Here is a 20777-nt window from a genome sequence, read left to right on the forward strand (position 1 = left end):
TGAGGGAAAAATGTTCCAAACAGGAAATAAGAAAATTATGGTGAAGATCTGCTGGTATTGACATTACAGTTATCTATCTCTGTGGTATTGTCATATTCCTGTAAGTTTCCCTTCTCCATGACTGTATCATTGCTGGAAGGTGTCACCTTGGAGGGTTGTGTCCCCAACATGTAATTCTGATGGTTATAAAGCTTATGCAAAGTTTAGAAGACATTCAATATTCTAGTCCAACCTTCATGATATCTATTGTAGCCCACATTAGTTACAACGCATTTAGAACCAGTATGACTGGACAGACGACACACCTGCAAGTTCGGGTACTGTATGGAAACGAACCTGCATGGTGGTATGTATGGTAAGCGGCGGAACAGACTTGCCCCTCCTCCTCCATCAATGAAGTCGAGAACCTTTCCTTTCCTTTCTTTGCCAGCATCCAGACTCAAATGGTTATAATCAGCCCATCTGGGAGGGTGTCAGAACGTGAGTCAGTGAGGTGATCCGTTGGCACTGTCATCCATTCATATCCAAAGCATTGTCCGCCTTCTGTTTCAGAGAACAGTCCAATCTCATCCGTGGAGGGAGGGACACCCCCTCCTCCGGGCTGAACTATATCGCGTATAACCGTCTAAAGCCAGTCCAAAGTCGTACTACGCCAATGGCGCCATGATGCAAGTCACTGATTCCAGGTTATGCACCCCTCGCGCTATTCATTACTCTCACTGGTTCACCCGCTCTCTATCGGGCCTTTGCCAGAATTGTCTGCCAGTGGACAGGTCGAGTCAACTGCGCTGGGACCTCGACTTGATACTATCTACTCAATACAACATGCTACTAATCCATTACCTTGTTACCCTACCGTTCTTTCCGCTGCAGCGACTTACGGTGTAAATGTGTGATTACTGCCAGCTGTACCTCTTTTCCCTGCCCAGGTGGGTAGTAGTAAGGCACCTACAAGGTTCCTGAAACAATCCACTGGACAGGGCCTGACTGTTCTGTACTGACCACTGTCTATCGGTGGAGTTAATCACCGCCGGGGATCGTCATGCTGTGCTGGACTGACTCCATCCTTAAGCCGAGCGGATAGCATTTCTGCTTTTCCCCGGCACGGGCAACACTACTACATTATTCACCACCGCCTGATCGTCCCCGCGGTTCGCAATCCCATTCTATAAATAATGCGCTTCATTACGTCCTCACCCGTGGTGTGACATTGGCAGCCCAGGTTTTCTCTGGTCTGAGAGGCCATCAGCATTCACAGCCACAACCACCATCGATCGAAGCACCGGCTTCTAGACCCCGTCCAGGCCACACGTGAAAATACTGGGCCATCCAAATGGAGCTCGGGAGCGATCAAGAACCGGTTGGCCACACCGCTGTGGTCGCTCACGCTAGACGATAAGCCCGGCGATTTGCTGGCTCGACGGACGCGCTAGAGGATTCATCCAGGATAGTCTCCAACTATCGAACTTGGGATGGGCTGGCCCGCCATCCCCTTCCCCCCTCAAGACTCGTAAATTACCGGATCGCCGGTTAATTAGGAGCGCCGCCGCTGACAACTTGGACCTGCAGCATCACCATCTCGCCAATGGTCTTGCAATTATCGGTGGTTGTTTTGGGATAGGCTACCTTCATACTTATCTAGTCTAGTCCTCTCATCGGCCTCCCTTTGAGCATGTTTCAGTCGGGCCCGCTACCTATCAACTCCTCCTCTGCATCACCTTATGTGACAAGTATGCCACAAATCTGATCGGCGCAATTCCCTTCTTCGTTTCCCTTCATCGTTCTAGACTTCACTTATTTTTCCCATACACTCGCGTTCGTGGCACGCTGCCTGCACGAGCATTCTCTTCGGGGTACATGGCTTGATCATTGGGTGCTGTCTTTGGCCAGATTCCTTGAGTTGTTTTGGCTTATTCCAATAACCCCGGCCGTGTCTTAGTGACGAAGCCCTGGTGGCTGACAATCAGCCCGCTACGGAATCGCTCTTTATTGTTGGAATAGGTCCTCCATGCCAGCCGCGTCTGCCTAGGCACGCTGAGGTCCCATTCAACATTGTCCTAGCTAGGTGTACAGGTTTCCTGTTTGGTAGGCGAGGGATGCTAAAGAAGCTCGAGTTCGAGGAGCCCGTTGCTTGCCGGCTGGCTGAATGTTGCGGCGTTTCCGGCGCATCACCCCGGTGGTATACTAGTCTTCATTAGCTCACAGCGCCCTATGGCCCGGGGTTTGGGGGTTACCTAAACCAATATCTGTTGAGGTTCCATTTTCCGAAGTGCAGCGGTTATAACGGCATCCTAGCACACGCTTCAATGCTTCGCCCAACAGATTCGAAGTAGTTCATGCTGATGAGCTGCCTCTGATCTCATTGGAACTAAAATCCGTGGCTGCCGTATAAATTGGAGTCTCTTGGTAGGCGACAAGGTTGCTGTCACTGGCCCGTTCCGCGGAAGAGATGCAATTGACGGCCGGACCTGTCCCTGATAATTCGGCGCGTTAACTTGGAAGACATGGGCAGAGGATTCGCCATACCTACTTCACTTTCGGAGTATATGCAAGCTAGTGTATCCACCATAGGCAACTAAGATAGCTCGGCGATTGGTCTCAACCGATAAACAAATTATGAGGTCAAATTGAAGCTTATTATGTGCTCACACGGCACCCCGACCCGTCTCGACGACCGATACGACCCAACGCGCACGTTCCTTACCAATCCAGGTACCATCAATTGGACTCCACCAGGCTTATCCCAATCGCATATCCGAGGAAGTCCGGAACTTCTGGTGCATGTGTGCTGTGCAATCGCTGCGTCGATATTGGTCCTGGATGGCCTCGTGCCCCATGGTCTGTCTCTTTTCCCACCCCGCGGCGCAAAAGCATCGTTCCTCAGCGTGTGTCTTCTAGAACTTCTGGAAGACTTCTGTGGTATGACAATAATACAGTAGTCGTACTGTTGTGATCCAGGAATATGTACCAGGACCCCGGATGGTACACCTATTTTACGCCCTCCTTCCCGGGAGCTACGTGAGAAGCAGTCATTTACGTAGGTGGACGGCGGGTAGGTACTCTGCAGCCAAAGGTGCGGCAGCATTATGCATGCTACTAATGCATGGCGCAGACACGCCATGTACGCACGGATAGCTGGCCGTCTTGTGGTCAGGGTTTCCTGACCAGTCCGGGCCGCAACAGGCGGTCCAGAATTGCACCCTACGGCGAGATCGTCGCGTTTCGCGCATCCTCGTGTGCGTTGCGCCAGAGCGCAGCGGAGTACATGCTGCATATTGGATAACATGAAGAGCTGTAGGGACGGGGTTGTGCGGAATTCCCGATGAGGACATCCCACCGCATCACCGATGTGTGTGCACTGGGCGCTTCAGGCCGAGGTCCAAAGTAGTACTGTAGCGGGGGGGGTAGGGTAGTGAGAGATACATGGCCAATAGTCATGCATAATCTTGGACCTATCAAGGCAGTGGTTGGTATGTAGAATCTGTCAGTGTTTGTTGGCGGCTGATACAGGAGCATCAATATGGGGAGAGGGAGAAGAAAGAAGGTGGGTATCAAGAAAAAAAAAAATACCAAAAAGGAAAAGCCCAACGCGGGGCTCGAACCCGCAGCCTTGAGATTAAGAGTCTCACGCTCTACCGATTGAGCTAGCCGGGCTATGCTCGTTGAATGCCGGCGCACAATACGGGTCTATATTCTTGAGAAACCGATACGAAGCATCCTCGCATCAATCTCCCTTCCAACGAATTCAATTTCGATACCGCAATGCCTAAACAGCCTTCTTTCGCTACTACACATTTATTGAGACGGAGTTCCTAGCTCTTATAAATCTACTGGATCAGAAATGATGCACATAGTACTCCTAGGCCACAACAATGGGATATGAATGTCTCCTTGGTTGACGATATATATTGTAGTAACTCAGTATGTAGTACTATAGTGGCAACGGGCCGTTTAATTAACATGCCCTACCACACCCTGCCTCAAGTATGATGGCCTGGCAATGATTTACCACCCAGTCCCTGGTGCAAACAGACCTAGCACACGTTCGCGAACTACCAGGTAGGATTGCAAGCCAAAGTAGACGCAGGCCAACACGACTATAATTGCCACACGACCTACGAGCATGCTACGACTGAAGTACCGGATAGCAGCGGTCAACTTTTGGTAGAATTCCCAGCCAATCGCCAGTATATTCATGACCGTCATAGACAAATGCCATTGATACCGGAACGAACAGCGAGTTACATCCGACAATGCCTGCAATCGGGCCAGCCCGCGAGCGAGACCCGCCAAATGCATGCCTGATGTCACACCACCAGCTAACTATCTCTTCTGTACTTGATCTGCCCAACCTTATGTTATTCTAAACTACTCGCAGCTAAACTACTACACCTCGCCCCTCGATATCCTCACAGACAAGTCATCCAAATCCATTGCAGCATCAACCGCCACTACGGCGTACAGATAACGGAGGTATCTGGGTTGTTCCCAAAACAGCACACATCACGTGGCAAAGCACGGGCCAACTCGCTTAGCTTTCCGCCTATTTATTTCGGCTTGAGGCTATTTTGCTCCTCTGGCTCACTCGCCCTTTGATGTTCTCATTGCGCACTTCTGCTCAGTGCAGAAGTGCCCTGCCAGACCATCTGATGTACAGATATCTATCACACTGTAACACCTAACCTTGACTCATGATGTCTCCTGCACCCATCGCTGCAGAAATGCAGCAAGACCAGCGGCTGGAAACCCTGGCCAGAGCTTTCGAAGCTCTGTTGCTCACCACCCAACAACTCAGCTGCAGGGAGAAGAGCTTGCAGCAAAGGCTGAAATATGCCTCCGACGAGGTAAATATCCCATCCATCCAGTTTTCATCCCCTCCCCACCCATCTTGCTGTCTCAAAGGACGAGAAAAATCGATTAGCTCTAGATCAGGAGTCGCATCTGCGGCGGTGACCGATTAAGTCATGTATTATCTGATGAGACTTTACACACTTGCACTGTTTTACGCATATCTATCTATATTTGAATGCATATGCTAACATGCTCTCAGTATTTGAAACTCGCAGGAAAGCTCCCCGGTGGAGTTGACGGTCATACGAAAGTCGTCGCGGATAAGATGCTCGGTCGTTATGCCGAATACGATCACAATCCCAAACCAAACATAAAACCTCCGGACGTAGTAAAGGCGCTGGCCGAGTCTGGAAACGTAGGAGATCTTGCCCTGACCGCTATAACGGAAGGGCTGACATGTTACCAATCTATCATACCACCACATGAGTCCAGGCAGCTCTCGGAGTTCGACTCCTGTCTTGTGGCGACGAGAGCCGGAGTGCCTGCTCCCCTAGAAAAAGACTTCACTACCAAGGGCACGCAGGGAAGTTTGCGTTGTCCTTTTGCGAAGCATAACAATAAGACCTCTGAAAATGGGGTGTCCAATGGGACGCACAGTCCATTAAAGGACCAGAACGGGGATGCGTGCGGACATGCCGATCTAGACCCCATCAAGGCCGAGCAGAGTGATAGACGCTCGAGTCGGGCCCCTTCGACGCGGTCCTCGGCCACTCGCTGCCCGGTTTCTCGCTGTCCCATAAGGTATCTAGACCAACATAGTCCGGAGGAGATTGCCGACTATGTTGAGAGGCACAAGCATGAGATCCCTAGAAGCCATGCTATCTGTGTCCAACGGTACCAGCGGGACGGGCAGACCATGCGGCAGCTGGATGCAAAGTACGGTAGCCTTATCAATATGATCCAAGGCTTGTCTGCCAAACATAAAGCATTCCTACCAGAGCCGAGTCAAAATGGCACGGCACCCTCTAGCTCGTCTGCGGAAAGGGTGGAGAAATGGGCACAGGAAGTTGACATGAAGTCGGACATGCATCCTCCCATCAAAGAAGAGCAGGAGGAAGAGGCGGCGGCCGAACAAGAGGATGAAGAGCGAAAGGGCCATTTCGACCGTCCCTTGCGTGAAATCCGTGTCGGCGAATCCCCAAGCCGGCCCTGGGGGATCCCTGTTCCGGTGTCGCCTCTACCTCCAACCGCATCACCCCCTCAATCCCCTCCGCCTGCACCGGTTGCAACCTCAATTGATGCAGTAACCAGCAAGGTTCCCAATGCCGCGCCTGCAGGCCCGTCCTCTATGCCGCCGCCTGGTCACACAGCTCCGGCTCCTCCCGCTAACGCGCCCAAGAAGGGCGGGTGTCCCTTCGGACATGGTGCGCCCTCCGGTGACAAACCACCAGCCAAGATGGAGACCATTCCCACGCCTGTTAAAGTGGATAAGGCAGACGAACCTGCCGAGAAGAAGAATGGCGAACTGCCCGGTGAAACCCCCAGTCCGTCCAATAAACCAGCAGCCAATATTGTGTTCAACGGGCCTGTCTTCTTTGGGTTTTCCGCAGAGCAGACAGCTGCGTTCATGCAGCAGTTGAGCAACCTGGGGGCGAAGGGGCTAGCCTAGAAGTTGGCTGACTGGATGACATGATTTGATTGTTTCTGGCATACACATTTGCATTGATATCCCCACCTGTTGCTTGTATACTGTATCACGATGCTATGACTCCCGCCTGCTTATGATGAACCATACCCTCCATCTTTGAATTATGAGTACCGCACTGCCATTCCGTTCAAATTCCCATGTCAATACTAGCCTGATAATAATATTCTATTGTACAGCTCCACCCGAATACGTAGATAGATAGATAGATATACGTAGATGAATCCGAGAGTTCACCGGCCATAGCTCCACCGATGTCGGGCGGGGCGGGCCTGGATTGGTGACTTTTCCGCGGAAACATCTGGTAACCTTCAATTAGCATCTCTCCATTTCCCCCATCTCTTCCCCTCATGTTCTCCGCTACCTCTCGAGTTCTTTTCTCCCGTCTCAGTACTTCCTCTCGTCTCATCTCCTCCCCTCTTCACTCTTCTCTCCCCATCTCTCGTCTCCCATCTCGCATCCCATACCAATTCGTCACCATGTCCACCGGTCTTGACATCGTTCACACTGCTGGCGCCGCCCAGCGTAAGTGCTTCCCCCTCTCCTCTACTACGTTATCATTGCTTGAGACGCAGTAGCATTCATTTCCCTGGTATTCTCATCCCAGAGAGAAAGGATACCTTCCAAGAAATAACCCCCACCATAACAATCCTCAAGAGAACCCAAGCTAACAGCAATTGAACCCAACTATAGCCGTCGGCCCCTACGTAAGAGAAATCCAAACCCCGCCGCCATCCATACCTTCCCCTCCTTCCCCCACCAGCCACCAATACCACCACAACAGCAATACTAACCTTATCAAAAGTCCCAAGCCATCAAGGTCAACGGCCAGATCTTCCTCTCCGGTCAAATCCCCCTCACCAAGGACGGCGTCCTGATTGAGGGTTCCGTCACCGAGAAGACCCGTCTCTGCTGCGAGAACATCAAGGCCGTTGTCGAGGAGGCTGGCTCTAGCGTGGAGAAGATCTTCAAGGTTACGGTGCGTATTATATACCCTTCCTTCACCTTCCCCCAGAAAGGAACGAAGAGGGGGATGGATGGATATAGGGCTGAGCTAATGTTTTGGGATGTTATCGGAATATAGGTCCTCCTCGCTGATATGGCCGACTTCGATGAGATGAACAAGGAATACGCCAGGTTCTTTGCTCACAAGCCGGCTCGCTCTTGCTTTGCTGTTAAGCAGCTGCCTAAGGGTGTCCCTGTTGAGATTGAGTGTATTGCTCTTGCTTAGAAAGGTTCTCTCTATTATATAGCTGAGTGAGTGTATATGAATGAGATTGAAGTCTAAGTATCTAGGTGCTAGGTTTGTAGTGCACAGAACGTATCGGTGATTTACTAATCGATGGCTACTTCGGATGTCTTGCCGGACCCGGGATCATCTACCTGCTTACCATGGACAAATTGTTGATAAGATCTCTTTCTATTCCAATCCTGGCCTACGATGTCATGAATCGGTCATGGCTGCTGAATTAAACGATTATGCTATTGTAAGACCACGCAACTTCCCAATCAACGATCAACCCGTAGGCTCAACGCTCCCTAAAGTGCAAACAAACTAGATTTGGGAATCATCACGTCCATATCAAAGAGTAAAGAAAAAGAGAAGTAAGAGAAAACAAGGCCAAACAATGCCGCGTCATGCTGAATCGCAAGGTGAAAAAAAAGTCAACAAGTACGTAGAAGAACGCCGCGAATGTTGGTCTCGTACTACCTTCATCGCCGCCCCAGCGTTCCCGTCATCCTTCCCCCAGCCCCTGCCATTAGACTCTGCTTCACAATGGCATCTGCAGCTGCGGCTGCCGCTAGTCGCTCCTTTTGCCGGCTGCGATCACGCAGATAGCCCGCAGCTTCGGGGCGCATCCGCAAGATTCGCAGGATCATATCGTCATTCGGCTCGGCTTGCGCCTCGCGCCATTTCTCCTCTTTCATCTTCTTCATTGTGCCGAGGTTGCGCGAGAGCATGATACTCTTGGCACGACGTGCGCTGGGGACACCCAACATGCTGCTAGACCCTGCGGCACCCAGATGTGGTGGCGCCGAGGTCCGGTTCTTGTTGGCCTGCTGACGAGAGATCGTCGCAGAGGCCATCCGCTCAGAGGTGCGGATCAGTTGTTCAGTAGGCTCAAAATAGAAGAAGTTCAAGGTCTGGATCTCGTGGTATTTGGGTGATTTCAAGATATCGATGGAAACGCCGTTGGCTTCACCCGTTTCTTCATCAATGGCGTGGAAGAAGTTCAGCAGGAGGACGAGCCAGCGTGAGACTACATCCACCTCTTGCATCGTGAGGGGCTTCTGGTGAGAGGGCTTGTCGGACAATGGAGGAACAAGCAAGCTTTCGATCGTAGCCAGCACTTCCTTCCATAGACGTGCCATGACCATCTTCATGGCTTCCGAGGTGAGGGTCTTGTTCATAATGGCAAAGTTGTCATTGAAGTAGTCAAAGAGGGGAGTCAGAGCATTCTCCACGTCTGCGTTCGACGGGGTGGCGGTGGTGGATTGCGCTCGATTGCGGTTCAAGAAGTTGGATACGCTTGAAATACTGAGTCCGCGCGACAGCAATGATTTCAGCGTCCGACGCGATAGACAGTGACTAATGTATGCGGAAAGCTGCAAAGTCAATGTTAGCAACAGCTTGAGAGGTACTCCGGCGGCTCTGCTATCTTACCTTTTCTGTGATCTTGCGAGTCATGTCCCTCTCCGTCCGCTTCAACGTCCGGAACGCTTTGCCAAAATAGAACTGGATATCGTCGCGTTCTCCCTCCATGCTCACGCGAAGTAGCAGTCGGCCTTGCGTATCCAAGTCAAGCCAATACTCCCTTGGCAGGAAGTCGCTGAAGTGGACCGGATCGAGCTTGATAGAAGTCCGACCCACATAGTCATGGTCTCCGACTGCATCCCAATCCCAAATGGTGGCGATAATGTTGACTGGGCCTTGCGTAGTGATATCAACAGCATCGTCCCATCGTGGATTGAGATTGTTATAGATGATGCGGGTTTTGGCTATACGTTTCTGATACTCGTCGGCCAGCACGACGTAGGGATCACTTCCTCCGTTCATGTCGCACGCCTTCAAATCTTCTGCTTCGACCACCTTGACGGTGAAAACATATGTCGTAGACTTGCGAATCTTCTGAAGTTGAGGCTGAGCATGTCTTGCGATAACCTCTGCACAGCCATCCACATTGACCTCGTTTTCCAGCTTGTCGAGCTGCGACAGGGCATATTCGACGTTATTCAGCTTGACCAGAGACTGGAACTCCTCATTAGCCAGGTAGACATCATGCCTCAATGAACGAACGTACCTCGGGAAAGAACTGAAAGGGTTCGATCTTTTCTTTGCTCGTCCATGCTTCCTTGGCCAACTGCATTATCCTCTCTTGAGCGGTTTGATTCATAGCCGCCTCCTGATCGGGAGAAAGCCGATCCATCTCTTTAGCGAACATCTGCTCCAAGGATTCGCAATATCTTGCCACTCCGCTCCCAATAGACCTGGACAGGGCCGTCATAAACTTGGCGTACTGGAAATCATCGTCCCATTCAAGGGAGATCATCTGCTCTACGACCTGGTTAAAGGAGCGGAAAATGTCAATCACAGACACACTGTGTCGATTCTCCTCCGGAACCACTTCCATCGTTCCGTCGTCTCGAACGGCAAAAGCGTCTTGTCTGACTGCCTGTTCAACCCAGTCTGCAACCTTCTTATCGGTCAAGCGAATCCACCGCCAGACGAACTCCTCCATTAGGCCTTCAATGTGGAACGGAAAGGGAACACTGCACGCGCAGTTAGCATCGATGCGCCGCAGAATGGTCATTGGTAGAGTGAACTTACTCAGGAAGGGCCTCCGTGAAAAGACGACGCACGTCCGCTAATTGCTTATACAAATCGAATCCATCTTCAATGTTGGTTTCCTCACCTCTCACTTTCTCCATCTCAATAATTCTGACCACCATCTCGTGGGCATCCTCGGAGAATATTGGGAGGACGTTGGAAAGCAATATCAGATACGGGTTGACCCTATAATTCAGTGAGCAAGCAGAATTTAATGTGCCTGGTTTGGAGGTGTGCTTACCCCATAATCTCTGGATTCTTCCGGTAACGCTTTTTGATCTTCTGCGCAAGTTTGGTGATGGCATCGCAGAGCTGGATAACATGGTCGAGCTCCCAGGATTCCGGCTGGACTGGGATCAGCTGCCCCAGAAGCTCTTGATACTTCTCGGTTGCTTTCTGTGCGAGCCCATCCTGCACGTATGAGCGGAAACGCTCGATGTCCTCCAAATCTTCGGTGTAGTTGGGATCCATTTCGATATGGTTCTCCAGTACGTACATCACCGGACCGATGGGTCGAGGTTTTCCTTCATAGCAGTCCATCATCACATCATACAATTCACGCAGAAGAGCTTCGTGAAGAGAGGAGAGTATCTGCTGCATCAGAAGAAGGTCATGAATTGTCCACCTGTGCCTCTCATAAAGAACAGAAGCGATAAAGCTACTGCGCCTCCTGCCCTCCGCAGAAGGGGATTCTTTCACGAAAGTGAAAGCCGAATCGAGTGTATTGAGATCAATTTCGTTATCCACAAATTTGGACCGGACAACATCCAGAAACAAAACTATCCTGGAGAAATTCGGAATCCGCCACCGAAGACAGACCTCGTTAAGGAATTCCGACGACTGTTTGGAAAATAGCTTCATTGAAGGGACCTCGGATGTTGCCTGTGTTGCCTCAATATCGCGGTCTTTCAGGTCATGGCTCAGGGTCTGAGCTAATATAAACTTGTACATAGATCGGGGATCCTGAGGTATGTATGTATACGTATCGGACTCATCCGAAGGCTCGCCGTCATCACCTAAAGATAAAGAGCTGAGATCCAGCGACTGATCTATGACATACGACGATGGCCTATCGGAGTTCGTCCTTGACAGTTCCCCCGCCGGATCCTGGTCACTACCATTTGGGTTAAATTGTGGAAGCGCACCCCCCGGGGTGCTTTTGGCGAGTTCCGGGTTCGACTGCACAATGGCAAGCATCATCTGAGACAGATCAGGACCTTCATTCTTCTTCCAGAGTTCATACGCATCCTCATTCTCGAAGTCTTCCTGAGACAATGTTTTCCGAGTCTTGAGGTTTAGGTGAGCCTGGTAGGCTTTCAGGTCTTGAAGGGCCGCCTTCCCGGTCCAGATCCCTTTATTCTTATCTATGTCTGCCTGAACCTGGCTCAAGTCAACGTCAAAAATCCTTGACACATGCTGCACAAGTGGCATGTCCTTGACATCGTGACTTATGGGAGCAACAACTTCCACAGTAGTAGAGCCGTTGGTCTGCACGAGATCTTGATCCTGGGAGAGTAGTTTGTTTTCCAAGACCGACAACCGATTTGCCAGTTCAGGTCGCTCCTTAGCCCAGTCGTGATCCTTCAGGATAAGCGCAAACAAGCGAACGAAAAGCGCCACGTGTCTGTCTACCATAAGCTTCCAGTGGTCATCTTCGGGATCCTTTCCTTTGCTCAGTTCCTTGGTGGCATTGGAGTAGAAGATGAGGACGAGGTCTTCCGCCCGCCGGTCCTTCTCCATGCGCTTTTTGAACGATTGGTCCTTCAAAGTATTGAGAAATGCAGCGAATGTCCTCACGACCAGCGTATCTTGATATTCCTTCCGCTTCTCTTTCCCAATCAGGACACCTGTCAGCCTCTTCTCCAGCTCCGCGATGAACCCATGGGGGATGCGAGTGCTTTTTGAGTCCCGCACCAGGGAGAAATCGCTCATCAGATCATGAAACGAGGTGGAGGCCCTCTTGGGTTTCTGAGGGACCGGTACATTTTGTACACGACGCGAGCGAGGCTGCAGGAGATGGGCGAGGTAGGCTACCCGGAGAGCATAGTTGTAGGCAGTCGAGGAGTTGACGGGGCGCCTACGAGACCCTGAGAGACTGCGCGAATGGCGGGATTCATTCTGAATGCTGTTAATCCGTCGGTTAACGCCTCGGGAATGAGTAGATGCCGTCGACATGAGCGGGGAGTTAGCAACTCAGAGTTCTATCCAAGTCTTGCTGTGTTTTGAGTTTCGGGGGTGATATTGCGAGGGGAGTTAGGTGCGGCGGGCGGGACCATGGATGGATAAGAAGGGAGTCGCTCGCGATCAAACCACCAGCATCAGCTGGGGGAGAATAAAGGGAAATACCACGCAGGAGAGCCTTGTCAAGTGATCTCAATTCCTAGAACCGAGGAAGCGAGTCCAGACTGCGTTGTGGAAAGGTCTGGAGAATGTTGGCGGCTAGAGAGACCAGGTTAGAAAGGGGTGGGTGTGGATGTTGTTGGTGGTGGTTGGCCTGGCTCTGCGGCATCTGAAACAGAAAAAAGCTCCCGAGTCGACTGACGTAGTAGGCGTGGGTTTTGAGTCGCACCATCACCAACCGCCGAACCCCTGTTCCAGAGAATGGAAATATTTGACCCATCTGAGACATGCACCCAGGGAGTTATTCAGACATTTCTACCTCTTGCATTCCATACCCGTAGGCATGCTATGACTACTTTCGCGATCCTGACCGCTTAATCTACATCCCACCGGCCAACTGGATAATCGGACATCCGCTACAGAGAGATCGTGCTGCAGCATGGTGTAGCAGTGCCATCACTTAATGTAAATTCAGTCTCATGCCCTTCTTTTCGCTCACTGTATTCTCACTTGTTCTCGCTCCCAATTGCCCATCTGAACCCTTGCACCCATGTCGTAGCGGTTCTTGCAGGTATATTGCACTCGGACTCGACATTCTACTTCTTTCATAGGTGGAAATGCGGCGCAAAAGATTGCCAATAGGATCGTAACCCGGAGAATAATTCCGCGAATCTGATCGCCGGGGATAGCCCTTCCCACAAGCACCAATTCGAATAACCCATATCCATGGACGCCGATAGGAAAAGAACTCGTATTGTATTTATTTACACACCGTGCAGAGAAAAGCGCAATCACCAGCTAGCCTCGTCGGACTTGCGGGCCTATATCTCATTCGTTAGCACAGAGCCGAGCTAAAGGTCCATAGGATATATCATTGACGCACCGGAGCAGCACCCGGACCACCGAGCTCCTTCTCCAAGCCATCGGGATAGGTCTTGGGAACACTGGGCTTGTCGGGGTAGAACATGCTGACGATACCGCAGAGTCCGAGGAAGGTTACGACGAAGGCTCCGACCTGGAGGAGACCTTTGCGAGCCGTGACGTGGGTATATTGTTCGGGACTGAAGACACCGAGAATTTCGTTCTCCTCGTGAACGGGCTCGCCAAAGTTCCGTCTCTCCTGCTTGTCCCACCAATCGCCGTAGGGGTCTCTGAAGGCGCGCTTAACACGGGGAGGGTTCTGGTAGTTGTTGTTCTGTAGGCCGAAACCGAGCGGTGTCAATCAACCAAGGCAGTAAGCAATTGGAGTTCCTAGTGCACATCCTACCTGCAAAGGGTCGTCCACCTCCGCAGCTTTGAGACTCCGGACCTGTGAGAATGAGGCGCGAGGCACGGTGTAGCGGGCGGCCACCTGAGGCAGGCGGCGGGCCAAGATTCGTTGGGACAGCATCTGGCAATCGCGGTTAGCAATAGGGTCAATGCAGCGAAGAACCAAAGAGGGGAGGAATAGGGAGGGCTTGGGAATACTGACTGTTTCCTGCTGTAGAGAATTGGGGGGGAATTGAGGGGAGGTGAAGTCAAGGGATGTGACCGGAAGGCTCAGACGGCCATGGGATGAAGTGCAAACGACTCGATGACGGGATTTGGGAGATTGTGATTGGCTGGAGAGGCTTGTTCTGCCTGAGGCGACAAGGTAGCAATGGACGGTACGGTAAACTTTCAGTACCAAACATTATCAATAATACCCAATGAAATTCCCGTCCAGCTCGGTATTGGATCCTGAAGTTCATGGCAGCAACTGCTTACATACACGGCTTCCCCCCCCGTACTTGCAGCGTCACTGTATGAATGAAAAAACCACCTCTCCACGCAATCTTGCCATCCCCGTGGTTTTTCGTCCACCCGTCACGCCCTCGTGCCGATAACTATGCCAAATTTCTGGTGGCATACTGACTCACTTACCGCTACCCGTTGATGCCATTTTCGCCTCATTTGACCGCGTCCTCGTTGGGAAAACTGGGGTCAGCTGTGCACAGGGCCCCTGTCTCCGTGGTTACAAGACATGCAAAACGGCAGCCCGAACGGAATCTCCCATCAAGATGAACGCGTGACCCCCAACCTCGAGGGCCCTCCGACCGACCTGCCTGCGTCTGAGCCTCCGACCGAGTCGCTGAGCCGGGATTCGATATCTGCCGACCTAAAAGAAGAAGACGGTAACACGACCGCAGTTGACCAGCTCGAAGAACCTCCTTCCAAAAAGCGAAAGCTCGCCGGTCCTTCCTCCGCTCGTCGCTCAACCTCCCGTCCAGCATCTCCCCCGTGGAAAAAGGCCGGCGTCGATGGTCCGACATCATTCATCCAAGATGGGAGGCGTAAGTCCTCTCGCGTTAACGCGATCCCGCTCCAGTTGCAAAGCCCATCCGAGAAGAGGAGCACGCGCGGCGCTCAGAATAAGGTCATAGGTCGGAATGTCTCCGGTGCTACGAAGGGGGTCGCGTCGTCTCCGTTGTCGATGTCCCCGCCTCAGCCGGAGCCAAATGGGAGGTTGGCTGGTGGCAGCGCCGCAGTCAATGGTTCCCCAAGGAACGCGACCACAAGAGGGTCGGCCAGCAGGCGCCACCAGATCTCTCAGTCACCAGCTCCCAAGCAACCTCACACGCGGACACGATCTTACAGCTCCGGCACGGCGCGTCGAGCGTCGAATATCGGCACCGCTAGCTCCACTCGCTCGCATCGCTCCTCTATGAACAACGTTTCGACGACCATGGCGGAAACCGGTGATGCCGACTATGACAATGCAGATGACGATGATGAATATGGCCAGCGGGCTCCACGGCTACGGATCAAAGTTAAAAGACCACCCATCGGTATCCAGCATCCAGGTCACGTTCTAGCTCCGCGGAAGTATGGCTCGTTCAAGGAATGGTTGGAGAGTGACGACGGGCGAATAAGGGATCCATCTGTGCTCACACCAGCTGACGCACTCGAGGAGGCTCTAAAGAGGCGCCGAATAGCTGTGGCAGCTGAACCGGGCGGACTGTTGAGTCCAGATGTTTGTTCTGCATACCTGCCCGAGCAACAAGAGGAACCGCCCCAGCAGTACTCCCACCAAGACCATTTGGTCGCGCACGCTCTGTACTTTAAGAAGCTTCTCGACCAGGAACACAGGCGTCATCGAAATACTGCCAAGCTATTCGCTCAGTGGTGCGCGGACGCGTGGAGGAAGCGCAATAAGGATCCGGAGGACATTCTCCGGGAACAGCAGGAAGAGATGCGTGGGAAGCGCAAACAGCTGGCCAAGGATCTTCAGAAAATGTTCGACCTTGCGCGAGCGGAGGTGGACCAGATGCGCCTGGCACGCTGGGAGGAGGAGCGGAAGGCTGAAGATCAGCAAGCTCTGGACCGTGCTATCAAGCAATCCACAATGCTTTTCGAGAAAAGACGCATGGAGATTCTCGGTGAAGGTGGGAGTGACGCACCCGATACCAGTGATGCCGAGCAGGAGGACTCGGATGAGTTATCGGACGGTTCGGAAGATGAAGACAATATGTCGTCGACCGATTCAGAAAGTGAAGATGAGAATAATGTAGATGATGATGAAGGCTTGACGGCAGAGGAACTGCGGTTGAAATACGCTAATTTACCCAACACCAACAATGTTTCTGACCACGAGTCGGTCTCTGATGCTACAGCATTTTCCGACGAGAGTGACACCTCAGACATTGATCGTTCTGTGGACCGTGCTACTGCGTCCCTCGACCCATCGGCAGAGGGGCAACCCGAGCTTGAAGATGTGGATCCCGTGCTTCTGGACGACAGTGAAGATGAGTCCACTGATATGGATGATGATATGGGCGACACCGATGAGGATGAATCTGATGAAGTCGACTCCGACGCAGAGAGTGATGGTCCCGGGCTATTAGGCTTCTTCTCTTCCAAAGACATAGCAACGAATTATGGCGGTTCACAGAGCGATGCTGATGGCGGGGATGATGCCATTATTAACGACTTGGATACCAAACTAGCATCGGCTGGAGAGGATGGGGAGGAGGAGGAAGAGGAACCGGAAGATCCTGATGAAGTCTCCCTTGTGCCTAACGGACCGGCGTTGGAAATGTCGATGCTCCAAGATGAAGAGGAAGCCGTTTCCGCGCCCGAGCCTGATCCATCTCCGGCGTCCCCTTCTGCCCGCGACTCAGCTGTTCATCTAACTGCCGATGCTGAGCCCAAGTCTGCTGTTGATTCTGCGTCAGAACTTACTCCCGCACCTACCCCCGCCGCGGACAAGACACCTGATGTTGAAATGACAGATGTCAGTTACAACGAGGACACAGTTCTGCCCGACGCATCTGATGCGGTGGTTGAGACTAACCCGCCTGAAGAGCATGAACACGCCCACCACGAAGCCTACCAAAGCGGCGAGCCCTCAAGTGAAGCATCACCAGGCACGCTTGTCACCAAACCATCGGAGCCCGAATCCATCTCCTCGTACGAAACACCGGAGAAACACGCACCGCCCAGCGAATCCCCTGCTCCTGGGTTGAAGACGCCGGTGCCGCATCTTCTCCGAGGCACTTTGCGGGAGTACCAACATTTCGGCCTGGATTGGCTTGCTGGCCTGTATACAAACCACATCAATGGCATCCTGGCAGATGAAATGGGTCTTGGTAAAACAATCCAAACGATAGCGCTGTTGGCGCACTTAGCCGTGGAGCACGAGGTTTGGGGGCCGCACTTGGTCGTCGTGCCTACTAGTGTGATTCTCAACTGGGAGATGGAGTTTAAGAAGTGGTGCCCCGGATTCAAAATCATGACCTATTACGGAAACCAGGAGGAGCGTCGACAGAAGCGAAAGGGCTGGATGGATGATACTAGCTGGAATGTGTTGATCACCTCTTACCAACTAGTCCTCCAGGATCAGCAAGTGCTGAAAAGAAGAAGCTGGCACTATATGATTCTTGACGAAGCACACAACATCAAGAACTTCCGCTCGCAAAGGTGGCAGGCACTGCTCACTTTCAGAACACGAGCCCGACTCTTGCTAACCGGCACACCGCTTCAAAACAATTTGACTGAACTATGGTCGTTGCTATTCTTCTTGATGCCCTCCGATGGTGATGAAGAAGGAATTGAAGGTTTCGCTGATCTCAGGAACTTCTCGGAATGGTTCCGACGCCCCGTGGAACAGATCTTGGAGCATGGCAGAGAGACAATGGATGATGAAGCGAAGCGAGTGGTCACTAAGCTTCACACTGTACTCCGACCTTATATTCTGCGTCGTCTCAAAGCAGATGTGGAGAAGCAGATGCCGGCGAAGTACGAGCATGTCGTTTATTGCAGACTCTCAAAGCGGCAACGATTCCTCTATGATGGCTTTATGTCTCGCGCACAGACCAAGGAAACGCTTGCGTCGGGGAATTACCTATCCATCATCAACTGTTTGATGCAACTACGGAAGGTCTGCAATCATCCCGATCTCTTCGAAACTCGGCCCATATCTACGTCTTTCGCCATGTCTCGCTCTGTGGTCACGGAATACGAGATCAAAGATCTTCTCGTCCGTCGGCGATTATTGTATGAGCATCCACTCACTAAGCTCGACCTTGATTTCCTCAACCTAGTGCCCATATCCCGAGAAGATATTTCTCGACGGTTGGCCGATGACAGTATCCGTCTTATGGCTTATGGTCCCTTCAACACGCTCAGGGAACGCCAGTATCACCGTACCAACTGGCAGATGAGCTTCGATGGTAGCACGGTGCAGTCTACGCTAGACGCTCTGGAGAATGAGTCCAGGAAAAGGAGGATGGCAGAGCTGGAGAGATGTCTCTACTTTGAGTCTAAGCGCCATGGTCGTCGCCCGGTGTACGGATCAAGTCTTATCGAATTCCTCACGGCCGACAGTAAGCAGCAGCCTACCGCCAACGGGCCGCTGCGAAAACGCTCCTTAGCTGACTGGTTGTCGAGCCAGTCGTCCGTCCTGGCATCGATGATCTTGTCCATTGAAGAACGGTCCCAAGCAATGGACGGATATGTTCAGAGATTTGCTTGCGTCACCCCTGCTGCTGTGGCGACTGGTATCACCGAGGCCGCACTGACTCCCATAGAGACGAGGTATCTCACGAAGAAGGAACGGTTCCCGCCATACGACCCTTTTCACGAAGCACAGATGCGTCTTTCGATCGCATTCCCCGACAAGAGACTTTTGCAGTACGACTGCGGCAAGTTGCAAAGACTCGATAAATTGCTTCGGGACCTCAAAGCGGGTGGCCATCGGGCTTTGATCTTCACCCAGATGACCAAGATGCTCGATATTTTAGAACAATTCCTTAACATTCACGGACACCGGTACCTCCGACTAGACGGTACTACCAAGGTTGAGCAGCGTCAGATCCTTACCGATCGGTTCAACAATGACAACCGTATCCTTGCATTCATCCTGTCCAGTCGTTCTGGTGGTCTAGGTATCAACCTCACAGGTGCTGACACCGTCATATTCTACGATCTGGACTGGAACCCCGCGATGGACAAGCAGTGCCAAGATCGTTGCCACCGTATCGGGCAAACACGCGACGTGCACATCTACCGATTCGTTTCTGAATATACCATCGAATCGAACATCCTCCGCAAAGCTAACCAGAAGCGCATGCTTGACGACGTCGTTATCCAAGAGGGAGAGTTTACAACGGACTACTTCACTAAACTAGACGTCCGCGATATGATCGACACGGAAGATGTCCTCGAAGGCCACGACGAAGCCAGCGCAGCCATGGATCGGGTCCTCGAGAATCGTGTCGCAGCCAGTGCACGTGTCTTCGAACAAGCCGAAGACAAAGAAGACATTGATGCTGCCAAGAATGCCCAAAAGGAATTGGAGCACGCGGACGACGGCGACTTCGACGACCGCACACCTGGCCAAACCCAGGCCGGCACACCACTGGCGACAGGGCCCACGACGGGGCCCGATGAATCAACAACAGCGGGCACTACTCCCGGTCCGCAATTGCTCACCTCCCCGCAGGTGCATGCGGTTGACGAACCTGTTGACGTCGAGATCCAACCTGGCCATATCGATAATTACCTATTACGGTTTATGGAGTGGAATATGAAGGACGAACCACTTGTCTTACCGGCAGATAAGAGCAAGAAGAAGTCCAAGAAAGGCAAGGAGCATCGGCTCCGTAAAAGGCGTCGTTGATATGAATAAATGGAACAAGACAGAATTCATGCGGCACGCGATTGGAATGGATTGAATCGGTGGAATGAATGTATTGAGAGGCTAACGAATGGACGATCGATCAGGACTGTTCGACGTCTCTATGTAATTGTATTCGCATGATGATATTTTCCTCTGCTTGAAATCTCTCTTCTTTATATATTTCCTTGCCCCTGGGTTTAATTTTCTTCTATCTGTCCAGTGCACGCATTGGGATTACTACCTTATTTACTTTTCTTTTTCTCCCTTCTATTTTCTTTTTCCCTCTTACACCTCGATAGTACAAGGTGATGGAAAGAATCATTCGACTGATGATTAGCGGGCGTTTTGCTTTGAGGAAGTATGTCTGGTGACGATAAAATCACCGTTCTACCTATCCTATTTTCCAGAAAGACCCAAAATGAATACTTTGTACATGCTAATACTATTCTTCTCTCCTTACCCCAATCCCTTCTCCTACCTATTAAAAGACACTCCCGACACTCCATATGTACTTGATTATGATTGGTAAACCACTTTACGATGGCAATGGTACTCTCGGCTCCGATATCGCACCCATATGCTGCCACGAGATTATGACATGAATAGATGGGATAAGAATAGTATAAGGAAGGCCCTAGGGTGACCTTGTAGCCCCCGCTGATTAGTTGAGTAGAGAGAAGGAAAAAAAATTGACTCATGTTCATTCGTCCTCGTTCCAGGTCAGAGATCCCGTGCGTCACAGTCATGACCATGTTGGAGCTTGTCCCAAACACGTTAATCTGCATAAGGAGCCACTTTCGACTGGTCCAGTCTTCTGGGCTACAGCCACGAGTGTTTCCAATGTCAGGGTCTATTGCCCAACTTGTTGACATTTCCGAATGAAGAGAATGACGGGCGTCGAGTGGGTAGCTGAGAGGGTTTATGATGAAACACGGACATCTGTGACGACCCCTGCATATTTTTCCCTCTCTCTC

General features: G+C 51.7%; 5 protein-coding genes and 1 non-coding gene across 6 annotated transcripts; 3 read left to right on the forward strand and 3 right to left on the reverse strand.

Annotated features, from left to right (window-relative positions):
• Positions 1-3581: 3581 nt before the first annotated feature.
• Positions 3582-3654, reverse strand: BO79DRAFT_t78. Its single transcript has one exon. It is a non-coding gene; the product is annotated as a tRNA-Lys (tRNA).
• Positions 3655-4391: 737 nt separating this feature from the next.
• Positions 4392-6665, forward strand: BO79DRAFT_208293 (uncharacterized protein). Its single transcript, XM_025682358.1, has 2 exons — positions 4392-4844; positions 5051-6665. Exons 1-2 carry the CDS (start codon positions 4722-4724, stop codon positions 6458-6460), a joined length of 1533 nt encoding a protein of 510 aa, XP_025541851.1. The 5' UTR covers positions 4392-4721; the 3' UTR covers positions 6461-6665.
• Positions 6666-6830: 165 nt separating this feature from the next.
• Positions 6831-7779, forward strand: BO79DRAFT_208294 (YjgF-like protein). The gene is made up of 4 exons (XM_025682359.1): positions 6831-7021; positions 7190-7203; positions 7302-7475; positions 7581-7779. The coding sequence occupies exons 1-4, from the start codon at positions 6976-6978 to the stop codon at positions 7725-7727; spliced, it is 381 nt and encodes a 126-aa protein (XP_025541852.1). The 5' UTR covers positions 6831-6975; the 3' UTR covers positions 7728-7779.
• Positions 7780-7959: 180 nt separating this feature from the next.
• BO79DRAFT_208295 (C2 domain protein) lies at positions 7960-12788 on the reverse strand. Its single transcript, XM_025682360.1, has 5 exons — positions 10567-12788; positions 10326-10511; positions 9799-10267; positions 9162-9746; positions 7960-9103 (listed from the first exon to the last, which is right to left on the reverse strand). The coding sequence occupies exons 1-5, from the start codon at positions 12498-12500 to the stop codon at positions 8210-8212; spliced, it is 4068 nt and encodes a 1355-aa protein (XP_025541853.1). The 5' UTR covers positions 12501-12788; the 3' UTR covers positions 7960-8209.
• A 308-nt stretch (positions 12789-13096) lies between these two features.
• BO79DRAFT_236637 (uncharacterized protein) lies at positions 13097-14192 on the reverse strand. Its single transcript, XM_025684603.1, has 4 exons — positions 14137-14192; positions 13933-14055; positions 13549-13860; positions 13097-13486 (listed from the first exon to the last, which is right to left on the reverse strand). Exons 2-4 carry the CDS (start codon positions 14053-14055, stop codon positions 13457-13459), a joined length of 465 nt encoding a protein of 154 aa, XP_025541854.1. The 5' UTR covers positions 14137-14192; the 3' UTR covers positions 13097-13456.
• A 291-nt stretch (positions 14193-14483) lies between these two features.
• On the forward strand, positions 14484-20214 carry swr1 (putative SNF2 family helicase/ATPase (Swr1)). Its single transcript, XM_025682361.1, has one exon. It carries the CDS (start codon positions 14668-14670, stop codon positions 19801-19803), a length of 5136 nt encoding a protein of 1711 aa, XP_025541855.1. The 5' UTR covers positions 14484-14667; the 3' UTR covers positions 19804-20214.
• The last annotated feature ends 563 nt before the right edge of the window (positions 20215-20777 follow it).

Source organism: Aspergillus costaricaensis (assembly GCF_003184835.1).
Source record: "Aspergillus costaricaensis CBS 115574 unplaced genomic scaffold BO79scaffold_9, whole genome shotgun sequence".
NCBI classification, from domain to species: domain Eukaryota; kingdom Fungi; phylum Ascomycota; class Eurotiomycetes; order Eurotiales; family Aspergillaceae; genus Aspergillus; species Aspergillus costaricensis.

Bases quoted from the DNA above. Each gene is read 5' to 3' on its own strand.
- BO79DRAFT_208293 (XM_025682358.1), top strand. From the start codon at position 4,722: ATGCAGCAAGACCAGCGGCTGGAAACCCTGGCCAGAGCTTTCGAAGCT. The intron at 4,845-5,050 runs GTAAATATCCCA...ACATGCTCTCAG, and splicing joins TGAAATATGCCTCCGACGAG to TATTTGAAACTCGCAGGAAA.
- BO79DRAFT_208295 (XM_025682360.1), bottom strand. From the start codon at position 12,500: ATGTCGACGGCATCTACTCATTCCCGAGGCGTTAACCGACGGATTAAC. The intron at 10,512-10,566 runs GTAAGCACACCT...ACTGAATTATAG, and splicing joins AAGAATCCAGAGATTATGGG to GGTCAACCCGTATCTGATAT. The intron at 10,268-10,325 runs GTAAGTTCACTC...CTGCGCGTGCAG, and splicing joins TTCACGGAGGCCCTTCCTGA to TGTTCCCTTTCCGTTCCACA.
- BO79DRAFT_236637 (XM_025684603.1), bottom strand. From the start codon at position 14,055: ATGCTGTCCCAACGAATCTTGGCCCGCCGCCTGCCTCAGGTGGCCGCC. The intron at 13,861-13,932 runs GTAGGATGTGCA...TTCGGCCTACAG, and splicing joins AGGTGGACGACCCTTTGCAG to AACAACAACTACCAGAACCC. The intron at 13,487-13,548 runs GTGCGTCAATGA...AATGAGATATAG, and splicing joins GTGGTCCGGGTGCTGCTCCG to GCCCGCAAGTCCGACGAGGC.
- BO79DRAFT_208294 (XM_025682359.1), top strand. From the start codon at position 6,976: ATGTCCACCGGTCTTGACATCGTTCACACTGCTGGCGCCGCCCAGC. The intron at 7,476-7,580 runs GTGCGTATTATA...ATCGGAATATAG, and splicing joins AGAAGATCTTCAAGGTTACG to GTCCTCCTCGCTGATATGGC.
- swr1 (XM_025682361.1), top strand. From the start codon at position 14,668: ATGCAAAACGGCAGCCCGAACGGAATCTCCCATCAAGATGAACGCGTG.